Source organism: Megascapheus bottae, unplaced genomic scaffold, assembly GCF_031878675.1.
Source record: "Megascapheus bottae isolate mThoBot1 unplaced genomic scaffold, mThoBot2.hap1 HAP1_SCAFFOLD_110, whole genome shotgun sequence".
NCBI classification, from domain to species: Eukaryota; Metazoa; Chordata; class Mammalia; order Rodentia; family Geomyidae; genus Megascapheus; species Megascapheus bottae.
This window is the reverse complement of record NW_028327762.1, coordinates 473,172-487,602: the sequence shown is the minus strand read 5'-3', so window position 1 is coordinate 487,602 and position 14,431 is coordinate 473,172. Positions and strand designations below refer to the sequence as shown.

Below are 14,431 nucleotides of genomic sequence, written 5' to 3'. Positions count from 1 at the left end.
CCTCCACCACCAAAGAAGCTTGGCTTGGGGAGATACTGATGTCCATGTTTCAAATGAGTGCTGAGAGTGTCTGGGGTAGCCGCTGGTCAGGTTTCTGACTCTGCTGCCCACCATCTTCCCCTAGTGCCATCTCTTCTATCCTGGACATGTGGCTGGACGAGTACGGGGAGGACTTCTGCCAGCCTGCACACTTTGCCTGCCTCAAGCAGTTGCTGGCTCATCTGAAGAGGCACATGACTGGAACACACGTGGAGAGCCGGGACAACTGCTCTTGGGTCAGATGGAGACCCAAGAGCCAAGCCAGACACAGCCTGATGGTGTGGAAACTGGGTGGGAAGACAGAAGAAAGAGGCGGGATGAATGTGGGCCATAACAGGGTGGAAAGGCTCTAATATAGGCCTTCTGCCATGAAGAAGAAAGACACTGGAACATAGAGATTGTTCAAAGAAGTTGAAAATGTGGATGTGTAGAGGGATCCAGGTTGGGAAGTCAAAGGGAAGAGGGTCTTTATTCTCTTATCAAAGACTCAGGACAAATCCTCCGTGGAGAGGGCCTTGTCTTCTCCTGCAGCTCTAGCATTAGTCCAGTGTTTGTCTAAGTATAAGAAGACGGCAGCATTGAGCTCCAAGATCTGGCATGCAGCCTAATTGCAGGAACATTACCAGGATTAGACCAACACCCAAAGTCAGCCTTGACTCTACTGTACCATGAGATGGGAGCAGCAGCATCAGATGTGGGTGGCAGCCATGTCTTCCGGGACTCTGAGGCTATGTCACATGCAGTGCCAGCCTCCTTTGCTCTGCTGACTGGGAGCCAGTTTGAAACTTGGCCTCATGGCAGACTCCCAAGGAAGCCTGGAATCCATATCCTGGGGAGCAACAAGCTAGGACCTGGTCCACAGCTTGGGTGGGACCCCTTAATATATGGAGAATCGAAATAGGACCCGGCATGCTTTCCTCACAGGATCTTCCTGTCCTTCTTCAGGGAGCACAGGGGAGGGACTGAACAAGGAGAAGAATGAGGTCTTAGATTTCCCTCTCCTGTTGGTGGCTGAGCAGCTCACCAGGATGGACTCGGTGAGGCCCTGGGCAGGGAAGGGTGGACGAGGTTTCCTTCTGTGCATGGCTGCATTCTCATCCTCCTCCTTCCCCTAGAGCCCAAGCTTTCATCCAGCCTGATCTTCACCTTGGCTCACGCTTCCTAGCATCACTCTCTTAAGTGCAGACACTAAAGTGTACATGACACCTCTGTGTCCCAGGAGCTATGCGTGGAGAGGTGCAGCCAGAATCGCAGCTCCTCCGCATTTGGCAGGGACCACAGGAGCCCAAGCAATTATGAGGATTCTGGTGTGTGTGCCAGAGCCTAGTGCAGAAAACAGAAAGTTCTTCAGAAGCAGCCTCTGTGGATATGCACCATAGGACAGGCATGGGGTGACTTGGGGAGGGCAGAAATTCGGCCTAGGCCAAGGAGGAAGAGTCACATTGCACAGCAGACCCTGACATTAGGTAGGGACACTCAGGTGCCCTCCAGGGTTGCGAAGCGACATGATATCCCTACAAAGCCATGCCAAGCCTCAGAGACCCCTACACAGCCCGAGTTCTCAGCCCAACTATGGGACCCAATCTGGGGCTGGGCACTGTGCTGTGGGCCAGGCAATGAGACACTCCTTCCTTTGGCAGGAGCTGTTCCTGAAGGTGGTGCCCCACCATTGCCTGCATTCTGCCATTTCCCAGAAGGACAGACATGACATGGAGAACTTGGCCCCCACCATCCGGGCCACCTTCACACAGTTCGACCAGGTGTTCTCCTGCGTGCTCACCACCTGCTTAGGGGGCCACAGCATGCAGCCCTGCTCCAGGGCAAGGGTGCTAGAGCATTGGATCTCGGTGGCCATGGTAAGACACAGCTGCTACCTAGAGACTCTCCCTTCAGGGTCTAATGTTCTGAGGTGTGCCAATGTGCTCAGAGCCCTGTGTGGACTTCAGGGCCTCCTGCCCAGGGCCATCTTGTCTGGACTCCCACATACCACACATGCAATGGTGCTCACTCCTTCCTCACACTCAGGACTCAGGGGCAACTTCACCCAGGCCTGGTCAGCCAACTCTCCCCCCAGAAACCCTGTAAGCAGCTCCCCAGTATCCTTGTACTAACCCTGGCTTAGCCCAGCCAGCAAGGCATCAGGTGGCAGCAGTAGCATGCATTCTCACACCCCCTTCCCATGCAGGAATGCAGAGTCCTCAGGAACTTCTCCTCCCTCCATGCCATCCTCTCTGCTCTGCACAGCAGCGCCATCCAGCGCCTGGACAGCACATGGCAAGAGGTCTCCAGGTGGGTCCCTCTCTCCACAGAAGCTGTGCACACACAGGGACTAGCCAGCTTCAACACCAGCCCCACAGCCAAGCCGGTATGACCTGGGCTGCTAGCCAGGAAAACAGGGACAGTGCCTGCATTATGCCTGTTCATGCACCGGCAAATGTTCAGTTCAATGTCTCACTGAAGCTGGACAGAGACCCAGAGGAGCTGTCCAGGGTTTCTGTGGTAATTCTACATTTCTGTCCAATTGAAATCTGAGCACAGTTGTCTAATAGAACTGGGCTGGACTCCATTGGGACAGGAAGGAGAAATTTCTTCCAGCTCCTGGGTCCTTGGGAGCTTCATGCAATCATTTGAAAACCTCCTGTTCAGGCAACTTGCAGGCCTGGCTCTAAAACAAAACCAAGCCTGTCTCCCTTCTATCTCACTTTACCATTTGTCACTTCTCTCTGTCCCTCCTACAGAGACAGCATGCAGATATACCAGAAACTGTCAGAGATCGTTTCTCCTTCATGCTCTTTTTTTTTTGCCAGTCCTGGGCTTGAGCTCAGGGCTTGAGCACTGTTCTTGGACTTTCTCAAGGCTAGGGCTCTACCACTTGAGCCTCAGCACCAGTTCTGGCTTTTTGCTATGTATGTGGGGTACCAAGGAATCGAACCCGGGTCTTCATGCATGCTAGGCAAGCACTTTAACCACTAGGCAAAACTCCCGGCCCCCTCCTTCATGCTCTTACTTCCGTACCAAAGTGCTACTCTTTCAGGTAGAGAGAAAGGGGTCAGAAAAAACAGGGCTAAGAAGGCAAAAGTGGGATCCAGTTCCAAAAAGAAATGCTTTCCTGTTTTTTTTTTCTCTCCATTCTGGATCTTGAACTCAGGGCATGGCTGTTGTCCACAGTTTTTAATACTCAGTGCCCTTCATTTTCAGTCACAAGCCCACTCCATGTTTGGAGTTGATTGTAATTCACAGATTCAGTGACTGTGGTTTGAACTGGGATCCTTCGATCTCAGGCTCTTGAGTACCTGGTATGTAAGTCAGCTGCACTGCTCAGGAGTGAGTTGCTCTGCCATGGGATATTTCACAGCTGTCCTTGGAGCCAAACAGACATAGCACACACTTGGTTTGGATCTTAACATTCAGAGCCAGGATGTCTACCTGAAGGAACTGGGTCTCTCCGTGCTCTCCCTAGAGCAGATGCTGCTCACCGCCATACAAACACAGAGAAGGACTAGACAGGGGAACTGAAGGTGGCTGGGGGTTTTCTTGACAAGGGAGGCCAGGCACTGTTCACTCAGCCCTGAAATCTCAGCTGGACATGACTGCAAGCCCAAACCTTGAGACTCAACCATGAAACCTCCCAAGTGAACTAGTCGCTCAGATAGAGTCACCCACACAGATCAAGAAAGGAAAAGATGTATCTACCTCTACATTCTAACATACTGAGCTCCTTCACACACGATTCCAGAAGCCTCAGTGGGAAGGGCTACAGATTGCACTCCTCAATGCCTTGACCCGCTTATCCACTACAGTATATCTGGGGAACTCCCCACCCAGATGCATAGAGAAAGATTTCTGCCAGGGCACAGACACATAGGGAAGTGCTTTGTGGGACAGAAGCTTTCTCATGATTCAGAGCCCCTCCCCTAGGTGAGGAAATCCAGAACTTTTTCTTAGGAAGTTAGCTGAAAGTCCGTAATCCTCTCCCTCCTGGACTCTTCTACCCTCCGGCCCATGATAATTATGGGAGCACTCACTGACTGGACCCTGCTCACAGAGTTAGAGTGTCTCTTCTATGATTGCCTACAGTGAAGTGGACAGGCCACCATCCCTTCCTATTCCTCGGTCCCCTCCTGTCACCTATGAAGACTGAGGAATTTGGATGATTGATGAGACACTGAGGAGAAACAAATTTCCAGGAGTCCAGAGAAGGCATTGGCACAGAGACTCAGGGCAGCAACAACAGTGGGAGAAACCACTGGATGCCATACCACCCAGAGGATAGTTATTTATTTGCAGAGTTTGCAGATGAGGAAGCAGGCAGAGAGAGGCCAGTTCACAGCATGGCATCCCACAGATCTGCTGAGGCAGAGACTTAACCAGAACAAAGCAGCAGGTGGCACTAGCTTTGGCACCATCCATGCTCAGGTCAGGGACAAAGGTTGAGAGGACACATGTCTCAGGAATTCTGCTCTCCATTGTGACAGGAGCCTGGTGACTTTGCCCCCAAGGAGAAGAAGGCCAAGAGAGGCCAGAGGCAGGCTGAGGACATGGTGAGTGACTGTGTCCTGAACGCACCAAGAGTGCCTGTAAGAGAAGAGAAGAGAGGTCTGCTTGCTCATCTTACCCCTTGTTCCCCTGACTGAAATAGCTCCATACACATGGGATTTGATTCTTATAATCCCTTGTCCTGAGTGGCTGCCAGAGACAAAGGAGGAGTAGAAGCCCGAGCATGGCAAAGCCTGTGTGGCAGGTGGCCTTCAGAGGCTCCCTAACTTGGGGAGGTGTCAATGCCACCCTTATACTGTTTATTATCCCAAGTGCAGAGAAGGGGCTCTAACAGATTGGCCAGAATGTCCTCAGGTGACTCTGATAAGAAAGGCCCTGTGAGGATGGAGGCTGTCTGGGGAAGCCTGCAATGGGGTCCTAGGCCATGGCACATCAACCCATCCAATTCCACAGGTTCACATCAAGGGCACTGTGCCCTACCTGAAAACTTTCCTGGGAGACTTCCGACTGATCGACACGGCCTTTAGGGACTTCCTGGATGTGAGTAGTCTGGGCATCACTGAGTTGCTGGGGTCGGGACAGAAAGTCTCCTGATGTGTGCTGAGTTCTGGCACAGTGAAGGGTTTCTTAAGATATCACTGCATCCATCTTAAGAAGGGACATCCAGAGCTGCTGGGACAGGGAGCTAGGGCACATAGCACAGCTGGGACTCAAGTTCCTCTGGGCACAGTGGGCAGTTGGGATTAGTGGAAAACAAAGGACAGGCCAAGCAGGCACTTGTGAGTCCGGCTCAGCTGAGCCCTCAGTCTCCCCATGTCCTCAGAAGGTTTGGACAAGATGATCCCAGAACCTCTTTGGAGATGTGTCCAGGTCCCATCTAGGACTTGGTTCACAGGCACATGTAGATGCCCTCTGTCCCATGGAAGAGGACCAGCCCCTGACAGGGAGGACTGAAGGGAGGAAAGGTGGGGTTCTCCTCACATTGTTCTCTGCCTTCTAGGAGGGAGTCATCCATTTTGAGAAATTGAGAAAGGTGAGTTTCAGGTGCCCTCCTGGCTGGATGGGGACCAGCAGCAGAGTCAGCTTCAGTCACCATGACCGGTAGGGAAATTTGGTTCAGAGTGCAGATTTTTCCCGAAGACAGGGTGGGAATGTGAAGTGGGAGAGGAGAGCTTCCTGTGAATGAGTGTGGACACAGTTATGAGAGCCACAGCACCCTGATGCACTGAGGCTTCCCAGAGCAAAGCCTGGTGAATGGTCTTCCCCTGGGCATCACAGCACAGCCCTCCACTCTCCTCATGCTCTCCCTGGCCAGGAATATGCAATCATGGAGCAACTGAAGCAGCTACAGGCAAGCTGCAGCTATGAACACATCACCCCAGAGGAGAAGTTTCTAGGCTGGTTCAGGGGCCTGGAGCAGCTCAACGAGGAGGCCAGGTGAGCTGGGAGGCACTAGGACAGGGAGATTGGCCTGTCACTAGGATGTGGTGCCAGCCTGAGTGTCACATGTCTGGACTTGAGGACTTACACTCCCTAGGGGCAGTGACCAGGTGGGTGGTAGGCTTTGAATTCTAAGCAGACGCTGGGAGGTCCCAAGCCTCAATTTGGTCTGCTCACCTCACACCCCTTGCCTAGCTATGACCTGTCATGTACACTGGAGCCCCCGGGACAGAATGACACTGCAAGCCCTCCGACCAAGAAGCGCTTCAGCCTCTGGATGGCCTGGAAGCAGGAAGGACCTTGCACTGATGGGCAAGAGCCAGGGAAGATGATGGGATGGTTGTGGGAATGAGACATTTCCATTGAGAAGCCAGGTGTGGCACTCAGTTCTCTGGGGTGTCTGTCCCTCTGCTTACACTGAGTTCTGGCTCTGTGATTCATCCATCACATAAGGGAATGGGAAAATGTTAACTGACCCAGATCATGGAGTGGAGATTCAGGTCCCCAGTGTTTGAGGTCTAGGGTCTTGTGTGTGTCCTGAGAGAAGTTCCTTCAGTAAGCCGACCCCTCTTTAAAGTCACCAGACCCAGAGTGCTGCAATTAGTACCAGTGGCAGCTCCCAGTTGAAGTGGATGGATCAGGACATGGGTGGCCCTGAGATGAGCAGCACAAACAGCGCTGCAATGCAGTCAGACAGCAATGTGCAGTCAGCTCCCTCCTCCAGCTCCTACCCAGAGCTCATCAGGAGCATCTCACAAACATCCTCAGGAGACCCGAAAAAGGTGACTTCCTGTCTTGCCCATAGTCCTGCTTTCCACTGCCTGAGAGGAAAGCCCTAGACCTGGTTGGAAACCTGGACTTCTCCTGATGTTGCTGGCATCCACAGGTCCAGGGATCCTCCTCCCGGTCCACTGGGGTGACCAGCTTGGCCTCTGCCAGCCAATCCTCACCCACAGACACCAGCACAATGGACACCAATTCAGCCAACACTCACAGTGGCACCTCAGGGCAGAGTAGTGACAGCTCATCTGTGCCTCCCCATCTCAGGCTGGGAGACTCGTGTGTCATCAGGGTGGTGCTGCCTGTGGAAAACAGATGTCTATGCAAAAGCATTGAGGTGAGTTGGGCGGCAGCATTTCCTTCTGCTCTTCTGACCTACAAAAGAGGGAGGGAAAATTATGCCCAGTCTCCAGGCAAGAATAGATCCTCAGGCAGGGTCAGTGAGGAGGACTGAGAGGAAGAATGCGGACAAAGATTGGGGAAATCCTAGGATCTGGAGGGCATAGTTTAGATACTTCACTTTCCCCAGGAAACAACCTAAAGGCTGGTGTTTGATCACAAGATTAGTAGTGAATGAACACGATTGCCAGTTGAGACTGTTTACTGTCTCACAGACAATCCTCGCACATTACTTAGTAGGCTCTTCTGACAATCACATCTGGGTTGGAGGACAGCGAGACATAGGGATCCTATGTTCTGGGTAGATGAGGAATGTCTAAGGCAGGGTGCTGCAGATGATGGAGCTAAAAGATCTGCTCACAAGTAAACTCCTCACAGGAGAGAGAGATGTCTGCTCTTCTAGCTACTCAACTGGGCAGATGACATTCAGAGCCCCTCCTTCCTCATGCTGGGTCTGGTGTCTGCATCTGGTTCAGTCCTCTCACCAACAGGAATGAGAACAGGTGTCATGAGCACTCATCTGGGGAGGCAACGACTTCCTCTCTCCTGGACTCTCAGTGTTAGGGGAGTTGATGAAGGCTCCACGGGGTGTTGTCAATTACTGCATCCTCCAACTCACCCCAGACCTGGCTAGGAGCAGGCACTGGGCACTTGGCTGGCTCCTCCCTTGCCTGGGGTTTCTGGAGTTTATTGTGTATTCCACTAAATCTCAGGGGCCAAAACCTGGAACGCAGATCCAGGAAGAGCTGGTAAACTCTAAGAATACTAAATAATCAACTTCAATGCATGGAGTCCTCTTCAGGAAGGAAGGGTTAAAACACACTCATGACACCAATGGCATTTCTCATGTTTAACACTGAGATGGTTCCACAGAAGCCCTGGATACTGACTTCACGGAGGGATCCCTGGGACCCAGTCCTCAGGGCCTGTTTCCTGATCCAACCCACGTGACCAACCAGGAGAAGACCAAGACGTCATCATGAAAGCTATGAAGAAATTCCAGGTGCGTGGATACAAGCCAGAAGACTTAGAGCTGGTGCAGATCATCACACAGGATCAAAGTGAGTCCTAAACCAATAGCTAGGACAGGCAAATAAGAAGGTGGGCAGAGGCCCAGGAGTTTGGCCTGGGGTAGAGAGCTCGTCTAGAATGCAAGAACACCAGGGTTCGATTCCTTGGAAATATATGCATAGGTAAAAAAAAAAGCCAGAAGTGGTGCTGTTAGAACTCTAGCCTTCAGAAAGCCCCAAGACAGTACTCAGGCCCTGACTTCAAGCCTCTAGGTCTAGCAAAAAATGAAGTATGGCAGGAGAGAGTGTCCTCACCAACCAACCCCTCCATCAGGGTATGGCAGCATAAGGGCAGCCTTAGACCCCAGGCCCAAGCCAGCCCTGGTTGCTGCACAGCTATTGCCCTCATGGACATGCTTGTTCTTGCCCTGGCTGAGGAGAAAGTAGCCAGTGTAGAGACCATCCGTGAGGACTGGAGAGAATACAGCTCATAGGACAGAATGGCTGGCTTGCTCACCAGAACGGACTTTGTCATTCTCCAATGTGAACACATGGCTTGAGAAAATACCTGACACTTGAGTGAAACTCAGTTGTAAAGTGTGTGCCGAGAGTTCCTGAGACCCTTGCATTGTTACCACACCATTAAAACTATGCCTTCAAACACCACTTACCCTATATCATGGACTAATGCAAGCCCTGAAAGAGCTATTGAGAACTCATGGGCAACTTCCCAATATTCTCTACCTATGTGTTTTTCTTCCAAATGGGTTAGAAGCCAGGTGCCTAGGACTCAGCCTACAAACCCAGTTCATTAGGAGGCTCAACTGAGGCTCTAGGTTGGAGGCCAGCCTGGGTTAGAAGTCTGTGATTCTCTTTCTTCTTATCAACCACAGTAAAAGCAGGAAAAATCATATGGCACCAGTGGCACAACACTTATCTTGAACAAACAGGTCAGGGGGAGAACCGAGTCACTGAGTTAGATAAGTGAACCAAAAGTTGACTTACTCATAAAAGATATAAGTTGAAAAGCTAGCCAGAAGTTTAGGTACATGAGACACAGAGAGACAGGGATAGGGACAGAGACTGAAGTAGGAAAAGAGACAGGGACAGGCTGGGAATTTGGCTTAGTGTTAGAGTCCTTGCCTAGCATGCTCTAAGACCCGGGTTTGATTCCTCAGTACCACATATACATACAAAAAAGCCAGAAATGGTGCTGAGGCTCAAGTGATAGAGCTCTAGCCTTGAGAAAGCACAAGGACAGTGGTCAGGCCCTGAGTTCAAGGGCCAGGACCGGCAAGAAAGATGAGACAGAGACAGATTCACAGATGGTAAGAGGAGTCAGACTCAGGTAAGACTCATGTATACCAGGAACACAAATGGTAATGAGCCACAGTGGTGTTGCTGTCTTGTCTTTGCAATGAGGTGCAGAATCTGTCCAGTTCTTTGTGGAGTTGACCAGCACTGATTACTGATTACAAGTTCCATGCAGGAGGCGTTCTGAATTCCTTCCTACCTCTGTGACCATTCCCACTATGCTGGCAGCATGGGGTTTTCCCTCTCACAGCATGGAGTTTTCCTCTCACAAAAAGTGCAGGACAGAGGAGACTGGGGAGAAATTCAAGGCCAAAGGCAGGACTTGCAGTCTACTTGGGGCACATGGTCTTAGAGGACCCCAGAACTCACTGCAAGAAGCCTGAGTTAGGCCTTGCTTTTTGTGGTACTGAGGGTACAAGTTTGTAGGACAATCTTGGGAGAGCTGGTTTGTACATTGCAAAGCCTGTTGTGTCTGTGATGCTGATATGGCAGCAGTGAAGTCAGAAGGGGATTAGCTTGTGCCTCCTTCACCCTGACCTGGCAGGACCTGAAGTCCAAAGTCCTCTGAGAAAGGAGTTTTCCGCAGTTCTTTCCCATGCAGGAGTCAGAGATTGGAGGCATTCCGGGTCCTAACCCACAATTGATCTCTAAGTGCCTGGGAATGGTAGTGGTCTCAGCCCCAGTTTGGACAGCTAAGAAGGCTTGTGTCCCTCTTCCACCAGAGCTGAGGATTCCTGATGATGCCAACGTTTTCTATGCCTTGAAGACTATGGACGTCTACCATGTGGTGCTGCGGAAGTACACCTTCCCCCGGAGGACACCTACCAAGCAGAGATCCAGCTTCAGTCTCTTCCACAGGAAGAGGAGGGGAAGCAAGGCTTAAGGAGAGCTCCACGTGTGCATGTCTCCCTGGGTCCTACTGACCATGATGACTTGAGTGGCCCTGGCCACCCTGCACCTTCTTTTACTCCAGCCCAGGATACCCAGACTCCACCTACAGAACCACCCTGCTGTGCCCAGGCTACTTGCATTAGCCAAACTCCCCTTCCCTCCTTGGACTCCCTGAGTGCCTAGGGCACCCTGTGCCATCACAGGACAACTGTACCCACCACACTATCACCTGACATTTTGGACTCTATTACAGGTCACCACCACTTGTGCACTTGGCTCTTCCACTCCCAAAATCATAGTTCTGTTCTTCAAAGATTCACCAAAGGACAATTCGCGACCCTCAGCCTTTCTAATCTTTGTTAGGCTACACCAAAATCCAAGCCTCTGCCATGAGGCTTGATTGAGACTCACCAAGTGATGGAAACCACACATTGCAGAGCTGTGGTGTTGTGGAAAACGCCTCTGCTAGAACTTATTCTTACATACACATGCAGACTCAGTGGCCCATTGTCCGTGTACATTTCACAGAGCAGTACCACAGACATTGGAGACCACTGAAGGTTGGAATTTCAGGAAGCATGGGCCCTTGCTCTGTACATGATTTATTTGCAATGAATATTTGTGTATATGCCAGAAAGTAAAATACTAATGGGACTGGAGGGGTTTTTCAGAAAGATAAGTTAGATTTGAATGTTCACATTTAATTAAAGTTCTTGTTTTTCTCTGCTCTGGTCCTTGTGCTTTTCTTCTTTTATCTCTATGTTACAGAGACAGTCTTCCATCTGACAGGATGCCTATGACTTTATGTATGAATAGGGAAGGCTGCCACCCTCAGTACTTGAGTGAAGGGAAGGGCCTGCCCCCTACCCCCTCCACTAAGGAAGAGGTCAACTCTGTTTCACTACAGTGGGGGCTGCCTTAACATGGTTCCCAATTAGTGGGACTGGAGTTTGCAGGTGATCTCATAGATGGTGGAATATACTCTGAAAACTGATTGTCTTTGAAAAGAATATTTGTAAGTCAAAGTAGCAGACTGGGAAGTTGCATGGCTGAGTGTTTACAAGGAAAACAGGCATTATCCTTGAGAGTGTTCTCTTGTCTTTCCCTTTCTCTCCCTCAGCATTATCTCTCCATCGTATGGTTTTGTATGGCTTTAATTGGAAGATGATGATGAGAAAAGTTGGTGGACATTAAGAAAGAGTTCACAGAAGGTCAAATAAAGAAAGATAAACTATTCAAGGAGCTATAATCTAATAGCTCCGGGTATCTCTATTACTACCCACAGAATTGCAAGTGACTTTGATCTTCACAAATATTTGTCATTGCAGACCACTTTCTAAAAGAAAACAAAAGTATTCAAGGTTGTCCCCACTGTTGGGATTCTAAAATAGATCAAATGGAAAATTGTATTTCACTTTTATGTTTGACCTAAGCTCAGAAATGATGTTTAAGTGTAAGTCATGAGTACCAACTTGTCTGCTTCATGGAGTGAAAGAATTTCCATTTCTTGGAAGGCTAATCTTTATATTAGCTCCTTCTGCAGAAAGTATTAAAATAGATCAATTTCAAACTGTATCCTCAAGTACAACAGAGTGAAGTCTATGAGATAGAAGGTAATTGAACCAAACACCAATTTGGGAAGTTCTTTCCACATTAACCTGTGACCCGCTGATTTCTCTTCTTTGTCCTAATCCTGGGGTTAGAACTCAGGACCTGGGAGATGTCTGTGAGCTTTTTGGCTCAAGGTTACTATTCTCCCTCTTGAGCCATAGCTTCACTTCTGGCTATTTTTGCTGGTTAATTGGAAATGAGAGTCTCATGAAGTTTCCTTCCTGGGCTAGCTTCAAACTGCTATCCTTCTATCTCAACCTCTCAAGTAATTAGAATTGCCACTGCCCCCACCTTAACTGGGTGGATTGATTCTGGATGAAGACTGGTGTAAAAATAAATCACGAAAGGATGTGAGGGCAACCTCAGTGTGACCTGTCACTGCCTTGATCAGCAGGTCTGATTTGGCACATTTGGCTGGATAGGTATGTATCCCCTTCCCCCCTTATCACTCCAGGTGCTTCAGGTACATCCACAAATAAAGTACCTCATGGTAGGTCTGCTACAGTGTTTCCAAAGACAATTAGAGCACCAGGAACTTGGCTAATCCATGGACTGATCACTTCTTTAATTTTTCGAATATGATGGCATTACTGTGAGGCCACGGTAAATGTGAGAAGAGCCTTCCTGAGGGAGTGCGTCACCAGCCATCAATTTCTCCTGAGGTTGAGATCTGAGGATCATGATTCAAAGCCAACCCACATGAGAAAGTTCATAAGACTCATCTCCAATTTACCACCAGAAAACTGGAATCAGAGCTGTGGTTCAAAGTGATAGAGCACAAGCCTTGAGCAAAAGAGCTCAGGACAGTGCCCAGACCCTGAGTTCAAGCCCAACAACGAGACCCAAAACACACACAGACACAGACACAGACACAGACACAGACACAGACACAGACACAGACACACACACACACACACACACACACACACACACACACGCAGGCAGGCATGCACACACACATGCACACAGAAAAACTTGCTTCTAGGGTAGGTTGAGGGAGGCTCTTCCTGTAAGATAGAGGTCTAAACTGTATAGCACATGCAGCTGAAGGAGCATGGGCTCTGCCCAGAGAAGGGCTCACTGACCTGTCCTTAATGATTCAAAGCCTCCCTGAATCCCCCCAATTGAATTCCTTGTATACTTGTACCACATTTGGAAGGTACTAGGTGTCGTATAAGCTCAGTAATTGTCTTAACTGTGCTCTGTTCGTCTGGAGAGGTGGGAGGAGAAAGACAGATGCAACACTTCTGTTCTAATCATTAAAGCTACCCAGTGATACTTTGTTCTTCAAAACAGATCTTCCTCTACCAGGTCACTGAAGAGTCTTTGCATGTCATTAGATTGCTATCTTTGGTTGAGAAGAAATGTTGTGGTGTGTGGATGTAGAAACTGCAGATGGGCTAACCAGGAAGCATGAAGCAGATGGGGCTAAGATCCAGCAGAGGCTCCTTGTTCTCTACATGCTGGATTGTGATGCATTGTGACAGGTACGCAAGTCCAGGTGCTGGTACCCCTAGGTAATAATGCTGGCATTTCTTGAGGTGGCGGGGGCCATCTGTCTGTGGATGATTTGGGTGGCATATTTGGACAAGTAGCAAAGTGGGAGCTTGGATGATGAGAAATAGATGGTTGGTGAAATGAAGCTTTCACTTGGGAACCCCAAACCTTAATTTCTTAAACCTTGAGCCACATACTCTGCTTGAACTGTATGCCTTTTCTGGTAGATTTTTACTGAAGCTTATGGTACTGAAATTGAACTTAGTCACATTGCCTACTGTACTAGAAACCTGAAAATCTGCAGCTGACTTGAATTCTTTTTTCTATCATTTAGAAGACTTTTTCTTTTACTTTTTCTTTTTTTTGCCAGGCCTGGGGCTTGAACTGAGATCTGAGGATTGCAGTTTGAAATTAATCTCTGCAAGCAAGTAAATGAGACTTTTTAGTTTTTGTGCTAGTGCAGGGGCTTGAACTCATCTCCTACTCTCTGTGTCTGAGCTTCTTTTGCTCAAGGCTAACACTTTACCATTTGAACCACAGCACCACTTCTGGCTTCTTTTGAATATTGTATTGGAGAGAAGAGTGGCATAGACTTTTCTGCCCTAATTGGCTTTGAACTGTGAGCCTACAGATTAGTAAACTAATCAGGAAGCCTACAGAGTGGGAGAAGATCTTCACCAACCAAACAACGGACAAAGGCCTCATATCTAAAATATATCAACAACTCAAAAAATTGAATCACTCCAAAACTAACCTCCAAAGTAACAACCATCCCATTAAAAAATGGGCCAAAGACTTAAAGAGAGTCTTCTCTGAAGAAGAAACAAAAATGGCCTATACACACATGAAGAAATGCTCAACATCTCTGGTCATAAAAGAAATGCAAATCAAAACAACTCTAAGATTCCACCTCACTCCAGCTAGAATGGCCAGGATCAGGAAAATGAATGACA

The 14,431-nt window shown here is 49.1% G+C and overlaps 1 protein-coding gene across 1 annotated transcript; it reads left to right on the top strand.

The window, feature by feature from the left end:
• Positions 1–923: 923 nt before the first annotated feature.
• LOC150039244 (uncharacterized) lies at positions 924–7,928 on the top strand. The gene is made up of 7 exons (XM_090327915.1): positions 924–1,076; positions 1,680–1,895; positions 2,225–2,328; positions 2,778–2,814; positions 6,561–6,758; positions 6,863–7,093; positions 7,869–7,928. The coding sequence occupies exons 1-7, from the start codon at positions 924–926 to the stop codon at positions 7,926–7,928; spliced, it is 999 nt and encodes a 332-aa protein (XP_090184041.1).
• The last annotated feature ends 6,503 nt before the right edge of the window (positions 7,929–14,431 follow it).

Bases quoted from the DNA above. Each gene is read 5' to 3' on its own strand.
- LOC150039244 (XM_090327915.1), top strand. From the start codon at position 924: ATGGAGAATCGAAATAGGACCCGGCATGCTTTCCTCACAGGATCTTCC. The intron at 1,077-1,679 runs GTGAGGCCCTGG...TTCCTTTGGCAG, and splicing joins AGCTCACCAGGATGGACTCG to GAGCTGTTCCTGAAGGTGGT. The intron at 2,329-2,777 runs GTGGGTCCCTCT...TCCCTCCTACAG, and splicing joins ACATGGCAAGAGGTCTCCAG to AGACAGCATGCAGATATACC.